A 27,294-nucleotide genomic window follows, 5' to 3' on the forward strand; every position below is an offset into this window, starting at 1 on the left:
CATAAAGAACCATGGCATCCGCAAGCACTGTCACAACAATTCACTGTCCCCAGTGGCGACAGCCGTACAGCTAATTGCTATCCCCTGAACACAAATCTCTATCGAGTACTAAGTACCTTTACATGAGGGACCATGCCCCGGGGATGCTGAACGGAGTACTTACCTCGATAATTGTTCCATCGGCCAGAAAGAAGAGCGCGTAGATGGCGTACACGGGTACTGCTGCAAAGGGTATGCTTGCGATAACCCAGCCCAATGCTTGGGCCCAATCAGGGAACGTGTGTTCTCCGTAGTAGGCAGGGGTGTAAAACACGAACGCCATGACCAATACCGTCTGGTGTCATTAACACGAAGAAAAGGGAAAGAAAAAGAAAGATAATAGGCTATGTTCGATAACAAAGATAAGCTTTAAGTTAATGACGTTGATTTCAAAACCCAAGTCAGTAAAAAAAAAGCAAAGAAAAACTGACAAACAATCAACCATCTACGAATGACACTGACTGATCCGTACCGATATCTTCGATAACACTTTTCAAATATTTTCAAATTCTTATCAAAATGTATAATCTTCTTCTTCTTTTTTGCCATTGCGGTCGATTGTATGTTTTTATACAGTTTTAGCTCTTTACGTGATCATTCGTGTTGCTGTCTGCACTGATAGAAGTGTGATGCTGTATTTTTTCTTCCCTTTTAATCTTTACAAACAGGAAAATCACAAACAAAATGTTAATATTTACACTGAAGCATTTCTTCAATTCAAAAGTGTAAACAAGGATGTGCAAGACTTTGATACCCCGGAAAACACATATACCTCATGCTCTAAAAAATATTAATACTGTAGAAAAAAAAAAAAGCTCTTCGTATTATCTGTAACGAATCATGAAGATGCTATGCCGATGTTTTGTGCCATGAAAACAACATTTTAAACATTAATGATTGTATCGTTTGTACTTAGGACAATTTATGTACAAACCTAACAATAATTCTATCCCTCCTGTATTCGACTTAAAGTTCATTAAAAAAACTCCAAATTGTCCATTCATATTCTATCTGGTAATCCAATGAATTTCACTTGCCTTTAACCAGGGATCTCTTCTTTTTTTAGGGAGTATTTCCAACAACCTTCTTTCGGTATTTGTCGTGAATATACAGAATTGCATTCATTATTACTATGGGTATTCAAATGTTGTATGGGTTAATTGTAGTGAAATAAAACGAAATGAAATGAAATTAGATTAAATTAAATTAAATAGGACGCTCATGGTGTGTATATTCTGCGGCTTGGGCAATTTGTAATGCGGCTGCTTGAAACCTAATAGCCACCGTAACTTTCTACATAATCCTTTCAACTATCTATCCGGACATCTTGCAGAATTTGATGAGATAGTGTTAAGTATCTCATCAGGGAAAAGAACCAAAATCGGTGATTTCTGACTGCCCCTCCCCCCCCCCCGTACATCTTTCTGTTAAAATTGTTACGTACCAACATTCCGAGGGGTGAGATGACTGCCCAACAGGCCTGGAAATAGACGAACACGTCAGAGCCTATCATGGTGCGTACTTCCTTCACAAATCGTTTCAGTCCTGGATGAGGGGGAACACACACGGAAGTCATCATCAAGCATATAAAGCCATGGTGTGACTTTTTCAGATGGCTTTTGGCATGATAAAATGCAGCCATGCGTGTCTCAAGATGTGACATCAAAAGACAATGCACAATTGGTAAGATTGAAGAAACTATTTTTCATTCATTTCCTTACTTCCTCTGATACTTTCTTTTAGCTCTTTCTCTTTCTTCACCCCTTTTCTCCTCTTTGCTTATTTCTCTTTTAATTTCCTTTTTTTTTCTCTCTCTCTCATAGCCTAACCTTAAGAGCAATGTATTAGTCTGTACATTCTAAAAAGAAACGCAAAGACAAACGAACACCAACAACTTTAGACTCATGCAATTCTTTTGGAGGCTGATGAAGAACGTAATGATATACTTTTTGAATAGTAGGTCTATAAACACTGGAAAAAGAAGAGAGCTTACACTTAAATGAACGCATGGCGATTAAGTTTTTAGGCACAAAATGATGATCTGCGCATGTGCCAACAGCTGTTCCCATCGTCCAATCAGGGAGGTGGTGCGTCGTAAACATTAGCTTCGAAGACTTAAAGCTCACTTATGTCAAAAAGAGAAATAACGAATGGCACGTTCATTGCTCGAAAATGCTTACCATAGGCGTAAGAGATAACCAAGGCGTAACACAACGAAAAGGTGAAGAGGGCGTACTTGGCCGCGTACCAGTCAAGCAACGTAAAAACGTATATGCCTCCCTGGAAAAAATGAAACAACAAAGTCCATAAAGATACGACAGAAAGAAATGTATATATACAATCCTTACAGAGTTTATTTGTTCCAATCTTCTTTATTTCCGTAGATATAGTGTGTTCTTATCTACGTGTATAGTTAAGCTTAAGACCGATATGTGTGACAAAAGGTTTGAACCCTCAGGCATTTCGTTACATCGAGACAATTTGAGCAAGGATTTATTGAACACATCATGAAGTGGAACATATAAGCGATGATTTATCTTAAATTACGTTATTTTTTAATGATATTTTTTCATTTGCATTCCATTTAATATATGCAGGTTCTTTTTCACTATAATACTCATTCGAACAAGAATAAGCAGCTGTTCTCACTTTTGCTGCTGAATGACATTGTTTTTTTAACATACAATACAACATATGCACACACACACACACACACACACACACGCACAAACACATGTTTATAGACAGTTGCATGTGAAACACAAACACATACACATGTATATATATATATATATATATATATATTTACACATATATATATATATGTAAATATTATACTGTTCATGCAAGCATGCATTTGTTTATTTATTTATGCTTATTAGATACAAACACACTCTCTTTAAGAAATATATGTTAGTAAGTATGCGAAAAGAATCATAATAATATTTCTCAAGCTATACATACGTCCTTGGAACCTACCTGCATACACATGGGCAAGCCGAGGAGGAAGAATGCAAAGCAGACGCCAAAGGTCACGAGCCACTTCCACCTCTTTCTCGTCGATGGCGAGAGCTCGTCCGAGATGGCTGTAATCGCCGTCTCACACATGGCAAACTTTACCAATGAGAAATATATTATAATATATAGAGAGAGTGAAAGAATGATGACAGAACTACCAATTTTTCTACCGCATTGAAACATTTTCGGAGTACATTACAGTAAGTAATAACATGTAATTACATAAATGAATATAATAGATATCCGTTCAGTACATGAGTACATTTCTCAGAACATGCACCAAGTGAACATGGTTTTAGCTTTGGAATAACGACAACACAGTCAATACTACTTGTTACTCTGGGTATATATATATATATATATATATATATATATGAGTATATGAATATAAGAACGACCCAAGTCCATGGAAGATCATTTCGAGTAAACTAAAAAAAACTTCATATCTTTTTTATTTGTCCAATAATATTCTATTTAACTGTGATGGGAAGGCAACATTGTATATACAAATTAGAACATATATTGTTATGACAATTAACATTTACATTAATTGTGGAGAGGCCATTTTGTGTGGTGGACTTGGGTCGTTCTTTGATTCATATGGACTTGGGTCGTTCTTTGATTCATATACATGATATTCTGCTATAGAGATGGGAGAAGGATGAGAGAGGGCGCTATTATATGAATGTAAGAATGACCCAAGTCCTTCATTCTTACATTAATATAAGATTTAACTCATTCATTTCAGGCACTTCCGGGGGTAATTAGGATTTATCATTTACACACAAGATGAGTCCATGCATAAGCTATAATTTCCCATGTCAAACTGAATTAGGCCAAAAATTGGACTTGGGTCGTTCTTATATTCATATACTCATATATATATATATATATATATACATATATGTATATAATATATATATATATATATATATATATATATATATATATATAGCCGGCTGTTACGAAGCTTTCGACCTGAAGAAGACCAAGGTCGAAAGCTTCGTAACAGCCGGCTTCATGCGACATCTTTTGTCATTATTACATTGTCTCGGCTATATGTATATATATGTATATATATATAGTAGTTGCTCCGCGTATTGGCAGTACTAGAAATAGCAATAATAATGTCACATTAGAGGAATGCATTAAATGCTAATTGCCTTGATTAGCACTGTCATCCCTGAAGAAGGGGGAGGCCACCGAAAATTCGGATTTTGAATTAAAATCAAGGCAATTGGCATTTAATGCATTCCTCTATTGTGACATTACTATTGCTTTTTCCGTATATACATATATATATATATATATATATATATAGAGAGAGAGAGAGAGAGAGAGAGAGAGAGAGGGTGTAAAAAATCGACTTAGTAGATTACAGAATAAGTTTGACTGAGATATATCAGTACATTTATCTCCTTCATTAAGTTGGTGAGGAAATTAATAATTTTCACAACGTATTATACAAACATTCTAAACAAAAATCGAAAACAGGACGGAGTAAAGACATCGAAGATCAACATAGCGATTTTCCACACCAGCAGACTAGAATGATTATCATTGCTTCTTCTGTAGGATTCTCTTTGCTAAACTATCAAGAGGGCCTTGTAGTGACAGATGCACGGCAAAAAGGCCGGTGTTAAATATGAAACACCGACCTGGTGTTAAATTTCCGGTTCTCATTCATGGTGTTAGATTAACACCTCCGGGTGTCATTTCAAAATCTAAAATTGTTTTTTGAATAGTTTCTTAGTTACTGCACTTTTTGTTAATCTTGAACTTCAACAAGACGATAAAGAATTTTCCGATAACGTACTTGATTTTTGAAAAATCTGTAAATACATTTACACCACAGTAATATCAGTGGGTGTGGTCCCCTATTGAAGCTGGACGGGTGTTATACCATTGAAATTAACACCACCAATATCAAATCAGCACCATGCGGTGTCATTATTGAATTAACTCTAGCGCAGTGTCAAAAATATCACCAGCCACAGTGTCATATTAACACCACGAAGTGCCAGGCGAACACTTTTTAACACCGTCACAATGCATTTTCTACACCTGTGGGTGTGGTCCTCTATTGAAGTTTGATCGGTGTTAGATTTAACACCCATGGTGTTAAATCTAACACCGATGTTTTTACAGTCACGTGTATAATGACAAGAGGAGCAAATCACTTTTATGAGTCATAACTACCTGACTGTCGAGTCCTAGCGTCAGCAGCATGAAAAAGAACAGGAACGACCAGAGCTGAGGCAGGGGAAGTCGCGATAGGGCCTCGGGATACACTTTGAAAGCCAGCCCAGGTCCTGGTATAGAGAAACATGATTAGATACAAATAGGAGAGTTGCAGATATAGGTACATTGAGCTAGTATGAGATAGGTACACTGACTCTGAGCATCTATGTTTGGTGCTTTTTTAAGATCATCCATTAGCAATTTATCTTCAGATTACTTCCCTCGCCATGTCTTTTGTTAGTCACATTAATATCACAGAAACATGCAAGTTATGCTGCGTCGAGGGGAAGGTGCATTCCAATGTTTTTTGTTAAACATTTCAGTACTTTAGCAATGATTGACAGAAGAGGTCATCTGAGGAATATTAGTTTGGAAGGATTTTTGTGGGCTTTCCTAAGTAATCTGAAGAAAAATAGAAGAAAAAATCGTTAAAAATATATGGAATGTTTCTAAATATTCATTTTACCGCAAAAGTGATGTTGAGGGTATCATGAATCAACAGAAATCAACATGCGTTTGGATTTCAGGGCCCCTTTAATATGATTTTAAAGGCCAAGAATCTATACTGTCACCAGAGCCCCCACCCCCCACCGGCATCTCCATCTGCACGTCTTGTGCTAGGCATGTTAGATGAGTAAATACAGATTATAGATTCCTTTCGGGGCTGTCACGCTTTCAAACTCTTCTCTTTGTGTCAACCCCTGCAACCTCATCAAACATTCCGAACTGAAGAGAAAATGCAGTCTACATTGCTCACTGATTTTTGATAAGCCTGTTTATGTTATATCACCCCTGCTGGAAAGAACACAGTGTCCCACAGTGTGAAAAAAACAATGTGAAACACAGCGTGAATACATTGTGAACACAGTGTGAAATCTCTTCACAATGTTAAATTCGATCGTTTTAACAGTGTGAACACATTGTGAATCACCAATTCACATTGTAAATCATAAAATCACAGTGTGAAACAGAACATTACTATATAAATACCCTGTGAAAAACCACACCAAAGTGTGAAATAATCTTCTCATTGTTAGATTCGAGCGTTTTCACATTAGTCGACAACGTTAACACAGTGTGAACACACTATGGGACACTGTGTTCTTTCCAGGAGGGACGATGTCAAAATGTACCCTTTGCTTTATTATACTGGTGAATATGTATTTGCTTTGTAAAATTTCTTCATGAAGTCATGAAATCAATTTGTAAAATGACATAAAATGACAAGACATGAAATTAAAATAAATCAAACTGAATCAAATTAAATTAGATTAATCTAAATCAAATCAAATTAAATCAAATTAAATGAAAGTAAATCAAATTGAATTAAATGAAATGAAATCAAATCAAATAGAATTAAATTGAATGAAAACTATCAAATGTCTGTTACTATTGGCACAAACGTTGTGTCACGCTTGTCAATGTCAGAATTCATTTCAAATATGCATAATCCATGAACTATGTTGAAACTACCTTTCCAAATTCCCGTCACTATCTATACATGGGGCTTTGTATTTTATAGTTACCTTCATCCACAACGTCCTCGATGTCCTGCTGACTGTCGTGCGCCATGAAGCCAAGAACGGAGAAAATCACGAAGCCGGCAAAGATGCTGGTTCCACAATTGATAACAGTTACTAGCAGTGCATCCCTATGTAAGCAATGTAAAATTTAATCATGTTGTGTAAATAGAGACAAATGTTGAATGATTACAAGGCGCCCTTTTCAGAAGCCTTCAAGGTTTTAAGCCCTCAGTGTATTCCCAATGTTCTGTTCTTCCATAGAATCATCGTGCAAATACGGCTGTTGTTTAGACTAAGAAAGAAAATATGAGTCATTTCCATGACATCATACAGGCCTACTCTCTCTATATGTATTTCCTTGTACTCCGTACTCTCGCAAGACACGACGAATCAGTCAGTTCGCTTCGGTCTATTTGTCCAGATTGTTGATTAGAACAAGCGAACATCTACTGGAGCTCCATGGGCATGATGGGATGTTTGCTTCCATGTACAAACCGCCGTCTTAACAATAGATCCACGTGGTTAGCACGTTTTGTAAATTTGCAACCATGACTGCTCAAACTTTGCATTTTCCTGTGTAAATGTCGTCTTTTTATCCCCTGTAGGGACATGAGGAATGGCAAAGTTCAATGGAAAACCTACTAAACATCAAAGAATTAATCCTAGTGGAGAACACTCTGTCAACAACGAAATCAGGCAGATAATGAAACAGCTGAAATGATCACAAAGTTCAGTGAAGTACAGTGATTCCGGATATTTCATGATGACAATATTCATCGTATGCATATTTACAACGTACATGTATCATCATGTTCCCTGCATAAAAGAGATTTGTTTGCTTTTTGGAAGCCTTAACTGTATCTACCTGTCCGAGTAACGAATTATGTATAAACATGAATACATATAAAATGTTTGATGACGATTACAACGAGTTAAGAAAATATCGAGAATAATCAAATAAATATGATCAAAATAGATATGATCTATATTTGACGACAATAATGACGAATATTGAAACCTTGATATCTTTTGTTAAAAAACAGTGTTAGATAGAGCTATGACAATCAAAACATTTCCAGAATGATGTCACTTTCTTTTTTATATCTTGGTGAATAATCCAGTGGTTAATTCATCTCAAAAGTGAAACAACTAAACATGTACGGTAGCTTTTGATGTTGGGTTCTCATTTCAGGCTTTGTGTACAACCCAAACGATTCCATTTTTTCTTCCGGGTGCTGTTCGTTATTCCGAAGGTTCGCTTTTCCGAAGGTTCGTTATTCCGAAGGGTCGTTAATCCGAAACACGCAAATTCCCTATACCTACAGGTTCGTTAATCCGAAAATGAAATAGGGTTCGTTAATCCGAAAATTTGTGCGGTTATTCCGAAGGTTCGTTATTCCGAAGATTGGTTAATCCGAAAATGAAATTCGGAACAATGAATCTTCGGAATAACGAATCTTAGGAATAAAGAACCTTCGGAATAACGAACCTTCGGAATAACGAGCTGTAACCTTTTCTTCCCGCTATAATCGTCTTGGAGACTGATAGCGATACAAACGGAAAGATATCTGCAATATATAATGATAGCTAACCTGTAACAGTTGTTCTTGTACTTGTTGTAGCTTGCAAACGTGATCAGGCCGCCAAAAGACAATCCCAGCGAGTAGAATATTTGGTTGGCAGCATCCTTCCACACCTAAAGAACACACCATGAACAGTTTGGAGTATGGAGTGAATGATTTATTACCACCTAGAAACCTGCAAACAAGTTTCTTTTAACCTGTTTACACTGGAATGTATCAGATAGTCTACGAATCACAATCTGCTCGTATTATGACAATTTCAATTCTTTTTAATCATAAAGAAAAGACTAAACAGGGAGAGAAAGAGAGAGAGAGAGAGAGAAGAGAAAGAAATTTTACACATGCATGCTGAGATATAAAAAGTATCATATATTCAGCATGTTTTTAAATTATGGACATGACAGTTTCGTTGAATCTAACTCTGTAGGCACATGGACGAGGTCGTGTTCGTCATTTTCATGGTCTTGTTGCTTGTAATGTTCCTAATCATGTCAGTAACAGGCCAGTAATCCTACATTTTCTTTGGAAAAAAATATATTGATAGAGGTAATTTCGAGCATAATTTTACATACTTAAAGGGAAGGTAAACCCAAAGAGCAATGTGGATTGAGTGAAAGCAGCAACATTAGTAGAACACATCAGTGAAAGTTTGAGGAAAATCGGACGAACGATGCAAAAGTTATGAATTTTTAAAGTTTTGGTGTTGGAACCGCTGGATGAGGAGACTACTAGAGGATATGACGTATGAGTGGACAACAATACAAAGAAAATATAAAGGAAATTCGACAAAAATTCACTTTTCTAGAATTATGAAAGAGCAATGGGCCAACCTCTTTCAGAAAGCAGGGGGAATAATTGCTACCCTTAACATATGTCAATATCAAGTTGATGGAATTTGTAATTTTCATGAAAAATTGATTTTTGTAGAATTTTCTTTATATTTTCTTGGTATTGTTGTCCACTCATACGTCATAACCTCTAGTAGTCTCCTCATCCAGCGGTTCCAACACCAAAACTTTAAAAATTCATAACTTTTGCATCGATTGTCCGATTTTCTTCAAACTTTCACTGATGTGTTTTACTAATGTTGCTGCTTTCACTCAATCCACATTGCTCTTGGGGTTTATCCTTCCTTTAACTGCGAATAGAAACTCCTCCCATCCCGTCGTACTTTACTTTTAGCAGCCATCAATAGCCGATCTAACTCCTAATGGAGGGGGGGTTGTACTTACAAAATTACCCTCTCTGCATTCACCCTCGCCCCCCCCCCCTCCCCCCACCCAACCACCACACACAAGACAAACCCTTAGCTTGAAATTCGGCTTCTTGCACAAGGTATCGTCATGTCATTCTTTACTTATTCTCACCAGTGAGTCTGTACTGCAGCCTTACACCAACACATAGTATACAATAAGAACATTATATTCTTAATTCTTTTTGTGGCAATGAGTCAAATGTGCACAATCTCCACACACAAACATATGGACAGAAAATTAATGTCTCTAATACCTATTTTCTGAGGTCCCATCATGAAATTAAAAGTACCTCTAAAATAATATGTGAACGCAGAACCCTTCCAAACGTTTACATGTGTATATCATAACCATAGAGAAATTCAAATATGATTATTTATTAACACAACCCTTCCAGGAGTTCAATATACATGCATATACTCATGTGAGAAGAGAAACAAAGCTCTGGTCCTTGGTCATGTTTGGATTACAATCCAATGACAATTGTTATGTTACAATTGGGGCTCACGTCAGGGAAACATCTATTGAATGCTAATTACATAATTCTAAGAATGCAAGAGGATTATTACTGTTCGTATCAACCATCGTAGTGAAAAGTTTCTTACTTCTGGATTCGCCAACTTCTCAAACCTTGGTGTGACGTAGAACTCGATGCCCTTTCCAGCTCCAGGGAGTGTGGCGCCGCGAATTAGGAGGATGAATAGAACCACATACGGGAAGGTAGCTGTGAAGTACACAACCTGTCGTAGATAAGTGGCAAAAAAAGAAAAACAGAAAAATCAGTGTCCTAAAAGTGAATAGAGAGAGAGAGGGAGGGAGGGGGAGAGAGAGAAACACACACACACACACACACACACACACACACACACACAAGAGGCGGAGAATGTTATCTCTGTATTATTAGGGAGCTTTATATAAATATGAATGTATAATATATATATATATATATATATATATATATATATGTATGTATATGACGAATAATCTTCATTCAAGTTCAAACTGGATAAACCAGCCTATCCAAAAGGACGGGGGAAAATCCCCAAACAATTTTATACGCAATTGAAAGGAAAGGGGCGGAGAAGTAGTAGGAAAGAAAAAAAAAACTAATTGATCATCATTATGTGGTTAATAGTATGGAAATATACCAACCTTTCCTGCAGACTTAACTCCTTTAATGATACACAGAAAGACGATGATCCAGGCGGCGACGAAGGCGCCGAACACATCCCAGTTCATCTCTCCCATGTCTCCGATGCTTTCTGTAATACCATGGACACGATATCTGGAAAGACGGGACCATATTGAGACTTATTAGTCTACCCAAATTTACTTTTCTCTGATCTTTGCTTGATATACCCTTTAGCAACTGAAGATTCCGTCCATGATGACCTATTGTTCCCCTGGAAGGTACAGCAATATTACTCTCATTTCTACAACTTTCTAAATTATGCAAAATAGATCACTGCATGTTTATTTTTGTCTATCATAATTCATGTTTATTTGAGAGTATATTAAGACTTTACCAAGAGACTTGTGCGTCACAGTTTCGGGCGGTCAAGGGAGTAATTTGACGGGCGATTTCGGGTGGTTCAGTTACTAATTGGTTATTTCTTCAAAAATCGATAGTATATCTCTATTTATTCGCAAATCGACCAGTTATTCCTGGCTGTCTGTGTATACATTCGACAAATGCTGTCAAATCTCACATATTATTTTTCTTTGTATGTTCTGTTGGAAAAAAAAAGTGAAAATAAAGTCTGAATTTGAATTTGAATTTGAATTTGAATTTGCCTCTGAATTTTTATGACCAAAGAGTTAACATTTTAATTTTTTCTACGAACTTAAGTTGTCCTTTTCAACAAAAAAATAAAGGAGGTTGTTGTGCAGTTTATTCTGTAAACTATTATAAGGATTCTTTGTACATGTTGCACGTTAAGGATAAGCAACCAAAATGTAAGGAACCTTAGAGTATTATGCTTATACCTCATGGCGGAAAGAAATATACGAGGGCTAGGAATTTATGAAACTTACAGCCAATATTCTTCGCTGGGGCGTCTTGACTCATTCACATTGAACGTCAAATTCAACTCAGAATGCGAGGAATCGAAACAATTTTCGGTGTTCCACGTGTTGTTACAGGTCGACCAAGGCAGTGTGCTTTGACAGGACGCCCCCATGTAGTAAATAGACCAGCCAACGATGACGTTATAATAGATGGAAACCACTACTGAGATCAGTACCATCCCAATTCCGACTCCTGGAAAATAAAACAAAACACAATTCAGCTACCAACTACTGAATCTTCCTCGGGTTTTTGCAAATCAGGTAAGTTACGTAGGCAAAACTGTGTAAGAGGTGGTCTCCTTCCAACAGATGATTTCCAAGAGTAGTTGTACGTATAATTTCTTCTGTGTTATTGTAAACATTAAGCAATAAGTGTGTAGTGTAGCGATGATATACAGACCTGCGTTGTTCTTTATTAAACCCTGATTACAAGAAATGAACAGCCAAATACGAAAGCTTTTTGATCTCTGCAAAATATATATAAAAACGCATCATTAGCTCCGCTTCTTCACATGATTTTTTCTTCTTTGTTGGCTTTTTGATGGAGTTGTTATTGATGTTCTGAAAAACATTACAGGTTTTCCCTCTCACCTCGAAATAGAGGCGCGACGTTCCAGATGCCAATACACCCAAGGCTGGAAAATTGACCCAGGGAGAATTCCATAATGAAAAAGGGCGCCCCCGCGATGCAGAGGAAGATAATGTAAGGGATGAGAAAGGCTCCTGTAAAGGGAAAGATGCAAGATTGTGAGAGTTGAGTGTGGACAATTATGATCGAGTTTGGTATGGTTTCCAGACCCTTTGCCAACTGGACTCCGCGGCGACGAAGTCGCCACCTTTGCCGAAGGCACAGGACAAATCCACCTAAAGCTGCTCCAGTTTTTGACGTTGAGGGCGTTAATATCCTGTACAACAAAACCTCATGAGCAGAGGGTCTGGAAGCCAGACTAGGTCAAGTTTGATATCATCGTCTGCCAAAAAACAAAAACAAAAAACAAAAAACAAAAGTGTGGCGGCCTTAGGGAAACAGGTTATTGCAACTTGTTAAGTGAGATCATGGAGTTGCAACGGAGGTCCGTTGTACTTTCATGATGAGATATGTTATAGCAATGATGTCCTATTGTAGAGCAGCACAAGCCAACTTTCGACTCGCACGACCATCTACATTAACGTTTTTAGTTAGATTCTCTGCGCATGCGTCATGTTCAGAGTCACGTTGGCGCTCCATGGAGTGGCAGTAATTCCGCGTGGAAACGGTTGTCGATAGGAAAGGGAATTCGGGTCCGAACACTGAAAGGTCAGTAGATGTTCAATCACTAACGGTCGGGAGATTCATGCAAATCTTAAACAGCTCAAAAATTCGCAAGCAAAAGCAGACTACTAGTATTTCGTTTTGGGAGAGGAGGGAAATGGACATCTTCTTGAAAACATGGAGTCGCCACTTCCATCGGTCTATTTTACTCTCCTGCTTTGCGTATAACGAGTGGAGCATTATAGTCTGGGTGCCAAAGCCACTTTTTGGGCCTAACCTTGCTTTACCGTCCACCCAATGTTTTTAGATGGTTTTACCCTATTTCGGGGGTGCTGAATCCGAATCTGGACGATGCAACTCTTGCATCCTTGAGGGTTTTGAGATATTCAAGATGGCGGCCAAAATGGTCGCCCGAACTGGAAATTCCCACGTATTTCCTTCTAAATGATGATAAATTGAAAACAATTGATGGTTTTACCCTATTTCGAGGGTGCTGAATCCGAATCTGGATGATGCAACTCTTGCATCCTTGAGGGTTTTGAGATATTCAAGATGGCCGCCAAAATGGCCGCCAAAACCGAAAATTCCCACGTATTTCCTTCTAAATGATGTGAAATTAAAAATAATTGATGGTTCTACCCTATTTGGAAGGTGCTGAATTCGAATCTGGATGATGCAACTCATGCATCCATGACGTTTTTGAGATATTCAAGATGGCCGCCAATTAAAACAGGAAATTCCCATGTATTTCCTTCTAAATGGTGAGAAATTGAAGACAATTGATGGTTCTACCCTATCTCTAGGGTGCTGAATCCGAGTCTGGATGATGCAAACCTTGCATCCTTGAGGGTATTGAGATATTCAAGATGGCCGCCAATATGGCCGCCAAAATGGCCGCCAATTAAAACCGGAAATTTCTATGTATTAGCTTTTAAATGGTGAGAAATAGAAAACAATTGATGGTTTTACCCTATTTCGAGGGTGCTGAATCCGAATCTGGATGATGCACCTCGAGATAGTCAAGATGGCCGCCAAAATGGCCGCCAAAACGGAAACTCTTATGTATTTCCTTCTTATTAATGGTGAGAAATTGATAACAATTGATGGTTTTACCCTATTTTTTGAACTTGCTGTATATACAGTGAAACCAGCTCTATACCGGATATCTTTTGAGTTGGTACGATACAAGTGTGCCAGCAATGAACCTTTCAAGACTACAGATACTTTTTAATAATTGCAAGATTACACTGTTTCCTCTACATATAATGGATAAGTTTTGAACACTAACAATCAATGGATAAGACATTTTCACCTAAATCATATTGTGATAGTGATGTAGAGAAGTGTACTGAAATTACCCAACATTACCTGTCTTAATCCATGAGCAGTTTTGATCTCTTCATCCATGAACACTCAAATTGGTTATTTGATTTATATTGGTGGTCTTGATGACATTGTTGAAGACACGAGTGGGACATTTTTATAGTTACGTTTCAATTTTTTTCGGCAATATGATGTAACATTATAAATGTATATATATATATATATATATATATATATATATATATATACATATATATATATATATATATATATATATATATATATATATCACAGGTAACGCGCCGTGGGAAAAAAAACTGAATAAAAAAAACGACAACATGGAGGGTAATAGTTTATAATCCAGTACTTACGAATATCATAATCGCAGAGAGTGCTTTTGAAATTACCCTTATTGATATCTACTATAGTGGTCATGGATGTAACCATTTCCAATGACGTAATCAGAATATGCGACAAGTTTCACAAGAATACGAGGCGAGACTCGTCAGAATACAAGACAAGCTTCAACACCAAACACCAACATGCCATAATTTAATTTTACTCTATTGATAGCCGAAAAGGATTAACTTCACATCTGTAGAGCCATATTATTGGCGACCACAAGCATTATTTTATAACAATTATGCATAAAGAAATTTTCACTCGTATGTTTGTGTTTGTACGTTTCAGTATGATGTCAATATCACTTCTTTTCTTTCTTTTTTTTTGCAGTACGTGTTAAAGTTCCGTATGAGACATATCGGAATATCTCAGTATATTACAATACCATTGTGACAGTCATTTTGGATGTCAATAACTTTTGGCTGATTTGACAAATTCGCTTAACTGAGTTGAATTTAAGAATACGAATTATTGCTTTTCACCCTGCATGGTTTTAATCCCCCGCTTCGCGTTCATTTCATTTCATTTCATTTTTATTTCATTTCCGGCCAAAGCATATAATATGACAATTGCATATAAACAAATTAAGTACAATGTAACTTTTACATTTCCAAATGAAATTTAGATACACGTCATATGTTTACATGAATCAATAAACATACTTTAGTTGAAGAAATACATGGACAAAATGTGACTGAATCATAACAAAGAAAAGGTCGGAAATGGAGGGGACTGCTAAAAAGCGTTAGAGCACAGTACTTCACCATTTAAGTATAAGCAAATGTTAAGGAGTTTCCGTTCATGCAGGAAATTTATAGATGTCCCAAAACCTTCAAAGACCTTCAGCACCCTCGAAATAAGGTAAGACCATCAATTTATTCTAAAGTTTTTGCCATTAAGAAAAATATATTAACATTGGAATTTCTGCCACTTATATTGGCTGTCATCTTGGACGTCTAAAAACCCTAAAGAATTGACGAATTTCAGCAACCAAGTTTCGAGGGTGCTGAATAGGGTCTAGAATTTTCCAATTTTTGACAGTTATTTTGGCGGTCATCTTGGACATCTCAAAACCCTTAAAAAAGAACACGAAAGTTGCATCAACCAGGTTCGGATTCAGCACCCTCGAAATAGAGTAAAACCGCCAATTGTTTTCAATTTTACACCATTTAGAAGGTAATATAGGGCTTACATGGAAATTTTCGTTTTTGACGGCCATTTAGGGGCCATTCTGGCGGCCATCTTTATTATCTCAAAACCCTCAAGGGAAGCAAGAGCTGTACCCTGGAGCTTCAAATTCAGCAAACTCAAAATAGTGTAAAACCACCAAGGTTCCGTTACATAAAACTTTCTTAGCAACCTTAAAAAATTCAGGTTGGGATTTGCCCAACCTGAATTTTTTAAGGTTGCTAACCTAAGAATGTAAAATCCGTTGTATAAAAACTCTGGTTGGGAGCTTCCAACCGGAATTTTGTGATTTCAACCGGAAAAAAAAAAATCCGGTTGGAGTTTTATGCAACGGGCCCCAACTGTTATATTTTACACCATTTAGAAGGAAATAGGGGGTCTACATATGAATTTCCGTTTTTGGCGGTCATTTGTAGCGACCATCTTTATCATCTCAAAACCCTTAAGGATGCAAGCTTTGTATCCTGAGCTTCGGATTCAGCACACTCAAAATAAGATGAAAACCACCAATTGCTTTCAAATTGTCACCATTTAGAAGGAAATACATGGGAACTTCCGTTTTGGGCGGCAAATTTTAACAGCCATATTGAATATCTCAAAATCTTCATCAATGCAGGAGTTGCATCATCCAGATTCTGATTCAGAACCCTCGAAATAGGGTAAAACCATCAATTGTTTTCTATTTCACACCATTTAGAAGAAAATACGTGGGAATTTTCAGTTTTAATTGGCGGCCATTTTGGCGGCCATCTTGAATAGCCCAAAAACCTCATGGATGCAAGAGTTGCATCATCCAGATTCGGATTTAGCACCCTCGAAATAGAGTAAATTTATCGATTGTGTTTTAATTTCTCACCATTTAAAAGGAAATACGTGGGAATTTCCGGTTTTAATTGACAGCCATTTTGGCAGCCATCTTTAATATCTCAAAAACTTGATGGATGCATGAGTTGCATCATCCAGATTCGGATTCAGCACCTTCCAAATAGGGTAGAATCATCAATTATTTTCAATTTCATACCATTTAGAAGGAAATACATGGGAATTTTCGGTTTTAGCGGCCATTTTGGCGGCCATCTTGAATATCTCAAAATCCTCAAGGATACAAGAGTTGCATCATCCAGATTCGAATTCAGCACCCTCGAAATAGGATAAAACCATCAATCGTTTTCAATATTTCACCATTTAGAAGGAAACACGTGGGAATTTCGGTTTTAATTGACGGCCATTTTGGCGGCCATCTTGAATATCTCAAAAGCTTCATGGATGCAAGAGTTGCATCATCCAGATTCGAATTCAGCACCCTCGAAACAGGGTAAAACCATCAATTGTTTTCAATATCTCACCATCTAGAAGGAAATATGTGGAAATTTTTGGTTTTGGCGGCCATTTTGGCGGTCATCTTGAATATCTCAAAATCCTCAAGGATGCAAGAGTTGCATCATCCAGATTTGGATTCAGCACCCTCGAAATAGGGTAAAACCATCAATTTTTTTCAATATCTCACCATTTAGAATGAAATACGTGGGAATTTCCGGTTTTGGCAGCCATTTTGGCGGCCATCTTGAATATCTCAAAACCCTCAAGGATGCAAGAGTTGCATCATCCAGATTCGGATTCAGCACCCCCGAAATAGGGTAAAACCATCGAAAAACATTGGGTGGACGGTAAAACAAGGTTCAGCCTCTGGCACCCAGACTATTAATTTGTCGCAACGCACTTCTCCAATCTTCATGGCTCCAATTATAATTATATGAATAAACACAACAGTCTAGTAACTAATGACAACAGCTTTAAAGTTACTTTTTTTTTCTTTTTCAAATGCAAATGTTAAAGTGCCACTGTGGAAGGTAACTATTTACGGGGATGATGGTCGTAAAAGCATGGCCTATTCAGTGTTAGTACAGCCTATTCAGTGTCAGTACAGTCCATCCATGAATTAAGTCAAATGTATAATGCCGTAATACAATTTGTAGCATTGTCATTATTTGGTAAAAATATCATCATTATCAATTTTATTATCACTTCTAAACGAAAATGTTGTCTGTATGATTTTTCATCACCATTTGGGAAGTTAGTACTAGCAGTTATGATACCATTCCCTGAAAGAGAATGGAATCGTTGATTTCCAGCATTGCGCCACCACAAACCATTGCTGGTCAATTGGAATCGACTGTCGGACTGTCATAGTCTCGTGATCAGATGTTAGAGTGTTTATTAGACCTATTTCACAGCAAGGCCATAAAGCCATAAAGTGAGGTCACCGTGGTTATCATCTGATGTACGTGTGTTTTGCTCATTAGCGGATGTTCTTAAGTCTAAGTTTGATATCTTCAGCTCATTAATCTTCAGGATATAATTTTCGGTATTATACTGTATGTATGAATACAGTATCAACCGTACAGCTTGTTTAAAATTTGCATTCAGGGGCACCACAAATATCCTTCTATTTCACGATCGTCGCAAATGATCTTAAAACTTTTGTTTGAGTGTGTGTGTGTGGGGGGGGGGGGCGGGTATTGGTTGATAAATAATATGGTTCCATTATTTATTACTGTATAATTTTGCTGCATAATTCATTTGGATGATTATTAAGATTAATGCTAGAAGAATTGAATTATCACTGTTAAATTTGAGCAATTTTTTTGAGAGCATAGGGGAAGTGACTGTAAATTGATAATTGTTCATGAAAATGTAATTTTTGTTATGTCATTATGTACAGCAATAGCAAATTTGCTATTATGATCACAAATGTATATTTTCGTCATTTCAATTGTAGCAAATGAAAATTGTTATTTTTTTTCTATTACTTTGAATGGAACAGAATAAACATCGTTGAAAAACAAAAAAATGTGTGTGCGTGTGTGTGCGTTCCAGCCTACAAACAGACGGATGAATCTCAAGACAAGGCACTACAGTTCAAAGCATCCCTTTTATTTCTTGATCGGAAATGATCTTTAACGTTCGGTGAGAGAAAAATCAATCCGAGACAGATTTTTCGGCAATCTTATCTCTTACATGAGAGCCACGCAAAACTAATCGTGGAGGTACTAATCAGACATATTGGTGAATTCAATGCACAGGCCCACCAGTTTACCAGAGGTTTTTAAATACATCCTACGTCAGCAATCTCTCAGCATTTCGCAGTGAGTCAGTCAGAACAGCAATTAGTATGTAGTTTCTTGTAATGCAGTCTCGGGTTTCTCTAACCAGCAGCTATATACAATGGACTAGGGGGATAGGATTATATAGGAGAAACACAAATGGAACATCTTTTAAAGCAGGAAATCCATATCTTTATATTACGTCCCACTAGTACCCACAGCGTCAGAACTTTTGAAAGATTCCATATATCAAAGTGCTAAATCTGATTCAACTTTTGCTAGGCCGGACGGAATTGACAGTGGTAAAATCATGTCAAGTATGAATAACCAAGTACCTCTCAAGATAATCCTAAGGCACAAGTATTTCCCCTTTGCTTAATCTTCAGTCATAGTTTGTGGGCACCATGCCCTAACAATTGCAACGTCTATCTCGCACCGCAGGACTACATCTATTCTGATAGGGGACATTGTATAAAGCTCGCTCGTGAAGGTAAAGTTCCGACACAAGTTGGGAAAAGACTATGTTTCTTGCCCTCGTGCTTCTACATCAAGGATTATCACTTTGTCAGGCAAACATTTCCTCAACTATTTCTTGTACTTGTGCAAAAATGTAGCACAGATACTCCTTCATTTTCAGCTCGTATCTGTGGGCCAGTCAAAGATAAACAGGCTGTGTTTCCTATCTTTGCTTGGTCCCTTGTCACTGTCGGTGCTGGTGCTGTGTAAATTTACAGTAATTTCATTCATCAAATATTGACAAAGCTCCGTATATTGTCTGGACGGTTTTGTCTGAACATAAATGCGACAGAAAAGGAAAAAAAAATGTGAAAATGATTTCCACATTTTCCACCAGCACCAGACATGTGGACACGCGATGTATCTTTGCCAGTTCGGCATCGTTTGTTACTGCGTATAGCAAAGGCAGAGTCTCTGGGCCGAAACCTCCCAAGCTGGAATCCATAAGAAGTCGATTTCAGGGTCAATTCAAAAATGCAATTTAACGACAAAATGTGCACCAAGAAATCTCGATTTATCTGAGTGAAAAAGCAGAGATGCTAATATTCATTTATCGGAGTTTCAGAAGAATTGATATAATAATCACGAATTCTACACTTTGTCGAATCGAACACCGAACAAGTCAACAGAATGATAACCATCGTAATTATGCAAGTGTTTAAGAAAATACATGTTGTTACATGTAAATATTTTGCGTGTTCAACTTTCGATGTCAGATAGTTAGATTCTACGAAAAGGATGACATGGGATACAAGACGGAGACAACCTTGATACCGGTAAATACGTCTATTCTTGGATTACATACGAGTAAAACAGTGATTATAGAACCTTAACCCGTTCCTTGTGAGCTTATAAAACTTGTGACAAGTTACTAGTATAGTCCAGTGCACGGGTTTATAGCGTGTTTTCTGTTACTAATCTACTCACTCCCTAACGATATTACGAGATATGTAAGTACCTTGTTACATGAAATCGTGAACACATAATAACCATATATGACGAAAGACTTATTTCCACCTGTGACTCTTAATGAGGCTATGTGGAGAAATATCTATTTAAAGAGTGAGGGTCGTTGATCTTAAATTATACCATTACTATTGATTGGATCTGTTTTTCTTTTTTTTTTGCCATGGGTTAGTCTGGCTATTAAAGTTATACAATGTTGGCAAGCTACATAATAAAGATATCTCTCTTCCTTGTTATGATGCATGCCACGTCGTTTGATAAGTCATCACGGCTTGTTTGATTTAAAGAGCTCTCTCCTTCGGTTGAGCTAAAATAAGATAATGTGGAAACAATCTATGTTCTGGAAAGTACATTGGGACAATGGATTCGACACTAGTTTTGCTTTTCCTCTCGGTTCTGATAAAGGCGCATACTTCATTACATGGAATAACTGGAGATGTCTTATGTCTTGTCCCTTTTTAAGAACCATAGAATCCTGTTACTCTTCCGCGTTGGTGTATACAATGAAAGATGCATGTGGACTGAAAGGTTTCGAACACTTTTTAGGGAGAAAAAAAAAGTTCATTCACTTTTATTCAAGTGTTGCTGTTTCTGGTTTTCATCGTCTTGGCATGTGCTTGGTGCTCAATTAGTTTCAAAACCACAGCAGTTGCGGCATGTACGAAAGACAGCATATTAGATTTGTGTTGTTCAGTGATAATATTGAATCCGTCGTTATTTCTACGTGCGTATACATGATTGTGTGTGCATGTAGTATAGGGCGTGTGTGTTTATCAATTTATACGTTCTTTCCATCCCTTTTCCATTCCTTCTAATCTATATATTCCCAAACATTTTTATCAATTTCGATGCTGATATGGTATCAAAATCTGAAGTTTTATGGTCGTCAACATTCGATACCGACATAAACGGGGTGTCATAAAGAAGTCTATAATGGCAAAAGAGTGCAAAGGTCATCTTGTTGCTGATAAAAACCATCGTAACACAAAACTTTAAGGGGAGTATAAAAAGGGACTAAAGCTCTACGTGATAAACCTGAATATCTGAAGAATTTGTCAAACTGAAATCCGTTTACTTTGTTACTCTTTCGGCAATTTTATTTGTTATATTTTTAAAAATTATAGTCACTGATATGCCTCATAAAATGCAACACATCTGAACGCTGTTTGCCCTTCTTATTTGATATTGATAACGTTGTTTTTGGCTGGTTGTTTTCTTTAGACCAGAAGTGAACTAACCTGTGTTTCCTATCGTCGTCCTAATTGTGACGATTAGTTTTTAGTGTTAGTTTACTGTAATCAAATTTGCCGCATTGAGAACAACACATTAATGTTAGCTTTTGCAAACACCATGAACTCTTGCTAAGTTTATTGACGAAAATGATCTTTGATTTTTCCACAAAGTAGTTCAGCGATGCTTCGCAAGTTTGCACTATAAATTATATTAAATATTCGGACATGCTTTTTACGTAGAGGCACCAAATTCAATTTTGGGACTCTCCCCTTTGGATTGGATTCATTTCAACCTCCTATACGCATGACATTCTTGAATATTTTCGGATTACGCTTGTCCACACCACCGCGATTAATTGAAAACATGTATTATATATATATATATATATATATATATATATATATATATATATTGTTTACATACTTGATCTATACATATCATAGAAATGTTATATATATAACATTTATGTGATATATGATAAAGCATAAACAATATATGTATATGTATATGTATATATATATATATATATATATAAACAAATAAGTCTTCAAATGGTTTTTGCACACGTTTGAAATCCTTTTTGCTTGATTCTAGGGAACCAATCAGACCAAACATTCAAATCTCAAAACTAGACGATTTTTACGATGAGAAGGCGATTGAATGCGTATAAATTCAGACGAAAATCACTGAAGAAGAAAAAAAGAAAAACTCCGGAAGAGCAGACGAACCTCCGCCATTTTTGAAGCAGAGGTAGGGGAAGCGCCACACGTTCCCAAGCCCGACTGCGTAGCCCACGGATGTTAGGAGGAAGTCGATGTGACTGCCCCACTGGTCCCGATCTTCGTCCTCCTTTGCCTCCACCACCACCTGTTGCTTGGCGTTGCCATTTGCTTCGACTGTGTTGATGTCGACCTGACGGATAACGCCAAAGAAGTAGAGAGTCAGTACAAATGCATGCATCGAAATTATTTTCATTCTGACAAACATGAATTGACATGTCATGCAATACCTTCATATAAGTGAGATGTAATGACACAATGACATTGATTCAGTAGATATATTTCGTCAACATAAGAAAATGAATGTCAAAATGACTCTAGTAACATCAAAGGAAAGTCACTATCTAATGTGCAAATGATAGTTACTTCTCATATCGTGATGTGACAGCCCTGCTTGAAAGAACACAGTGTCCCACAGTGTGAAACACAATGTGAAACACAGTGTGAACACATTATGAACACAGTGTGAAATCTCTTCACATGATTAAATTCGAGTATTTTAACATTGCGAACACATTGTGAATCATCGCATCAATTTACAGTGTGAATCATCAATTTACAGTGTGAAACAGAACATCGCTGCGTGAACTCTCTGTGAAAAACCACACCACAGTGTGAAATCATCTTCACACTGTTAAATTCGAGCGTTTTCACATTTTCGACTGTGTGAACACACCGTGAACACACTGTGAGACACTGTGTTCTTTCCTGTAGGGAGGTGTGATCGTATTTGTTCCAAACAGGGTGATCATAGCGTGCTACAAACAGTAAATTACACACCAATGGTGAAATATGAATATATATGGTAAACATTGATGAAGGGAGGGCGGTAACGAAAGATGCCATACGGTGAACCACATCTACGCAAGGATGAATGCATAACAAGGGTGTTACCATTTCCGATGGGAAACAACAAGGTCACATTACACATAGTATTCCCATATACACTAATAACGGAAATACTGGTTTGCGACTTGCCATCACGAATTCAACACTCATGAGCATAATTCTGAATCAAACAGAGCTTATTCCGGAATTTGACCACTAATTATTGGCACATTCAATGACAAATTGGTTTCCCGACATCCGGTTAGCACGTGATTGCCATGCGCGACGAATTGAATTACTAGAGGTGAACTCGTGACATTAGTAGACGGTTTTATGAGCGTGTTAATGTAACAGCCCGTGTAACTGGCAGAAACAAAAGCAGCGGAAATTGATTAATTTTCAATGATTACGCGAACCAAAACAGGAAGCCAAGTTTCCTATTCGGGCTTTGCTCAAAAGGTTTTGGCCTTGGCAATTTTGCTCCAATTTCGTGATGACAGGCCGATACATTGAGGTCTTTCTCAGAATCCTGTTTAACCACTAATTGTCTTATACAGCTTATACAAATGGTGTATATCCTGACCAATGGTATAACCACAGTAACTATAACTGAGCAACCAACACTTTCAATACACAGACGACACAATATCCACACTGCACTGGAGTTTAAAGACATTACTTGTCGAGTTTGCTCTTTGCCCGAAATATATATAGAGAGAGTGACGCACAATGGAAATGAAGTGTGAATTGAAAGTCTGATATGCGGTGTTTTTTCCTCGGTTTACGAGCAATTTATTAATTTAATCATCGTTTAGTTAGGACGCAATCGGTTTTGTCATTCTTTAAAACAAGTAAACTACAAACATTCTTACGAACTATAAAAATCCGGAGAAATGTCTTTAATCTGCCAGGCAATGCGGAAGGACACGTTCGTTCCGTGTATTCTGCCAGTGACTTAGGTCACTAGTATTGATTTTGACACTGATGTTGCATTCGACGGTGACTTTGACAATGAAACTGACTATGACACAGACATCGAAATATTACGTAACGTACAACATGAACCTCCTGAAGTAGACTTACTGCCCCCGAAGACTCGGTATTGGCCACAGAGAGGTTAATATGGATTCCTGAAAAGATGGATCAAAAGAATGTGATGCATGCACAATAGTAATAAGTATATAGACCTGTGAACCAGCCAATCTTGTCCTTAACCCTGTGACTACATGGGAATCTGATAAGTTTTTCACACAGTCTACAGAGATCACAATGTCATTAGGAAAACTGTAAGGTATCGACATGAGGTGTCCTTAGATATTAATGGATTATGCGATATATCAGCGGTCACGGAGGGTTTGTTAATGGTGTTGTTAAATTTTGAATTTGTATATAGGTCCTATGTAATATCACATTTCATATTTACATACTAATATACTGTATTTTGTATCAAACCAAGTGGGCCTATATAATATATTTTCTTTCCATCCAGGAGTATGTGTAAATATTGTTAGTTCCGCCAGCCCATGCACTCGACAAGCTTAAAATCGTATTTTTATATTTATATTCAATGTATTTGTAAACCTGTTAACTTAATACTCAAACCCACGGTTGTACGTTCTCTAACAATCAATTGATCAGCTGGTATAGGTAATTGCAACCGAGAAAAAAAATAAAAACTGAAAAAAAGACCCAAAGAAACAAAGTTACCGACAATCATATTTCTATCAGGATATGTTTTCACCAATAAAGAATACAGTATAAACAATTGCTACTTCTACACCAATAGCGACATCAATTGTTTAAACCTTGCGGTGACCACATTATTTCACATCACAAGAATAACTATATATATGAACTTACATAACGTGTTATTTACACACTTATTTTATACTTTGCGTATAAACACGACATTTCCTCTTATCATGGAGTAAAAACTCTAATTCAAAACTACACTAATAGAGACTAATTTGCACTGACAGATGTGTCACTATACAAAATTATCTGTTTCCAAGTGTGCCTGTCCATCTGTCTTGCTCTCTTTCTCCCTCTCTCTCTCTCTCTCTCTCTCCCTCTCTCTTATATTCATATGTGTATGTAATATGTATGTATACATATATATATATATATATATATATATATACTTTACATATCAACTTGAGAGAGTAGACTACAGATTTGAATGGACAATGTACATTGAACGCCAGCTTAGCAACTGATATTTTGGTATCTTTAAGCTGCGATAACGCGCCTACTACTTGCAAGTTTCAAAGCATTTAAACGTACTGCATGATTGATATAACAAGCGAAATGAATTCTTAACAAAACAAAAATGTAGATTGCATTTTCGAATGCAAACCGCGATATCTGACACCTTCTTATCCTTATTCTCGTATAAAACTGTGCAGTATGCAGCAATAGAAGAAATTACCTCGATTTTAACCATACATTAATTTGTAGAAAATGTAGGCCTACTAATGTGTAGTCTCTGCTGTTACTCACATAATACACATTCACGTACTATATTTGTCATAAAACTCCGGTCAGTCTCGTTCTGTTATTTCATTCACTTTCATATAAATTCCAAACAGCGTTGGACATCGTCAGTTGTTTGTAATCATTCAACATTCGATTTGTTCCTGAAATCATGAGATCCTGAGATCATTTTTACCTTCATTATCAAGCCACGTAAATTTTAGATTCAAACTAGAGCAGATTTACGAGGATATTTTTCTAAGGGTAGCGTGCATGATCGCTGTTTGTTTCAAACGTGACACCCTTTGATTGTTTTCTTTCTCTGAAGTGTCACAGGATTAAAAAAAAAATGTGAATGAATATAACACTCGAGCAGACATCAGATTACCTTTCACAAAAACACAATTATAATAATTATGCTCATTTCAGCCATCGACTCTTTATGACACGCATCAACTTTGTCCGGACGCACTACACAGATTATGTGGTGTCATAAACACTCTTAATGCTATATCTCCTCATGTACACATCTTTATATCCACCTCTTTTTTCCACCTGGTAAGGAGATCTTTTTCCCTTGACAGTCCCCACATAAATGAAGAATCAGACACCTTCTTCAAACAAGTTGATTCTTCTTTTCTTTATACATGTATTTCTTTTTTACAACCCTAGAACATACACCTGAACTTAAACAACTCTTTCTTTCTATAGATGCATTCAAGGGGCGGCTTTTGGTTATTAACCACCAGCAAAAAAAAAATAATAAAAAGGAGTTTCAAAGAGAAGTCTATATTCAGTTCTCTAGAGCTGCTTCCAAGAAAGAAATACATGTACTCCCATTTCCAGGCGTATTTAGAAATATCATTGATGCCAAATGGCTATCATTGGTTTCATACTACAAAATAGCTTCAACGTAATGTTTTCTTCTATCTGTTCATAACTGTCATACAAGATGCAACTTTTAGGTAACATCTAGATTTTTTTTCTGTAATTACGAGAATTGTGAATTTAGTACGAGTTTCCTCAAAACACAATGGATTTGTTTCGACAGGTGAGTCGTCATTTAATCGCTTTCTAGCAGATTAGTCATTTCAGTGGGGATTTTTGGAACATGTAGAGAGAAGATACTGGTGTAAATGTCAGGAAAGGTTTATGAAGACAGATATATTCTCAGTGAACAGCCATGTAGATATCGCACAGAATTTCCAGAACATTAAGGTTACAAACACTTTTGTGTGTTCTTTAAAAAATGAAAAGAATGTAAATACTGATACTTTTTTTCTGAAAATTGAGCAATAATCGCGATTGGCCAAGAGTTTCAAAATGAAAGTGAATATATTCTGACTGTCGCATTGCACCATCTATCACTGAAAAATAAAAAAAGATTGGAAGCTGCCCAGGTATTCATAATTTATACTCACTGATTTCTTATGTACTGCCATGGCGAATACTTCTTTCAATACGATTTCGCTGGTATTAAACAAGTTTCTCTTCTTCCGCACCGAAC

The 27,294-nt window shown here is 36.9% G+C and overlaps 1 protein-coding gene across 2 annotated transcripts; it reads right to left on the reverse strand.

Annotated features, from left to right (window-relative positions):
- On the reverse strand, window positions 1–27,294 carry LOC139724472 (sodium- and chloride-dependent glycine transporter 1-like). Of its 2 annotated transcripts, XM_071635609.1 has the most exons (13): window positions 27,209–27,294; window positions 22,437–22,620; window positions 12,316–12,447; window positions 11,692–11,917; window positions 10,810–10,942; window positions 10,263–10,397; window positions 8,414–8,517; window positions 6,825–6,949; window positions 5,257–5,369; window positions 3,019–3,153; window positions 2,220–2,319; window positions 1,484–1,584; window positions 1–334 (listed from the first exon to the last, which is right to left on the reverse strand). In XM_071635609.1, the coding sequence occupies exons 1-13, from the start codon at window positions 27,227–27,229 to the stop codon at window positions 119–121; spliced, it is 1,725 nt and encodes a 574-aa protein (XP_071491710.1). In that variant the 5' UTR covers window positions 27,230–27,294; the 3' UTR covers window positions 1–118. The 2 variants fall into 2 exon arrangements, with proteins under 2 accessions (XP_071491710.1, XP_071491709.1); XM_071635608.1 differs by lacking the exon at window positions 27,209–27,294 and having other exon boundaries at window positions 22,437–22,754.

The sequence above is a fragment of the Diadema antillarum genome, unplaced genomic scaffold (assembly GCF_040938485.1).
Source record: "Diadema antillarum isolate AM-2024a unplaced genomic scaffold, OU_Dant_1.0 scf00000215, whole genome shotgun sequence".
Taxonomy (NCBI): Eukaryota; Metazoa; Echinodermata; class Echinoidea; order Diadematoida; family Diadematidae; genus Diadema; species Diadema antillarum.

Coding starts and splice junctions, on each gene's coding strand:
- LOC139724472 (XM_071635608.1), bottom strand. CDS start 22,710: ATGACATGTCAATTCATGTTTGTCAGAATGAAAATAATTTCGATGCAT. Junction 11,918..12,315: donor CGTCGCGCCTCTATTTCGAG/GTGAGAGGGAAA, acceptor TTTATTTTCCAG/GAGTCGGAATTGGGATGGTA. Junction 335..1,483: donor TCTCACCCCTCGGAATGTTG/GTACGTAACAAT, acceptor TAATGACACCAG/ACGGTATTGGTCATGGCGTT.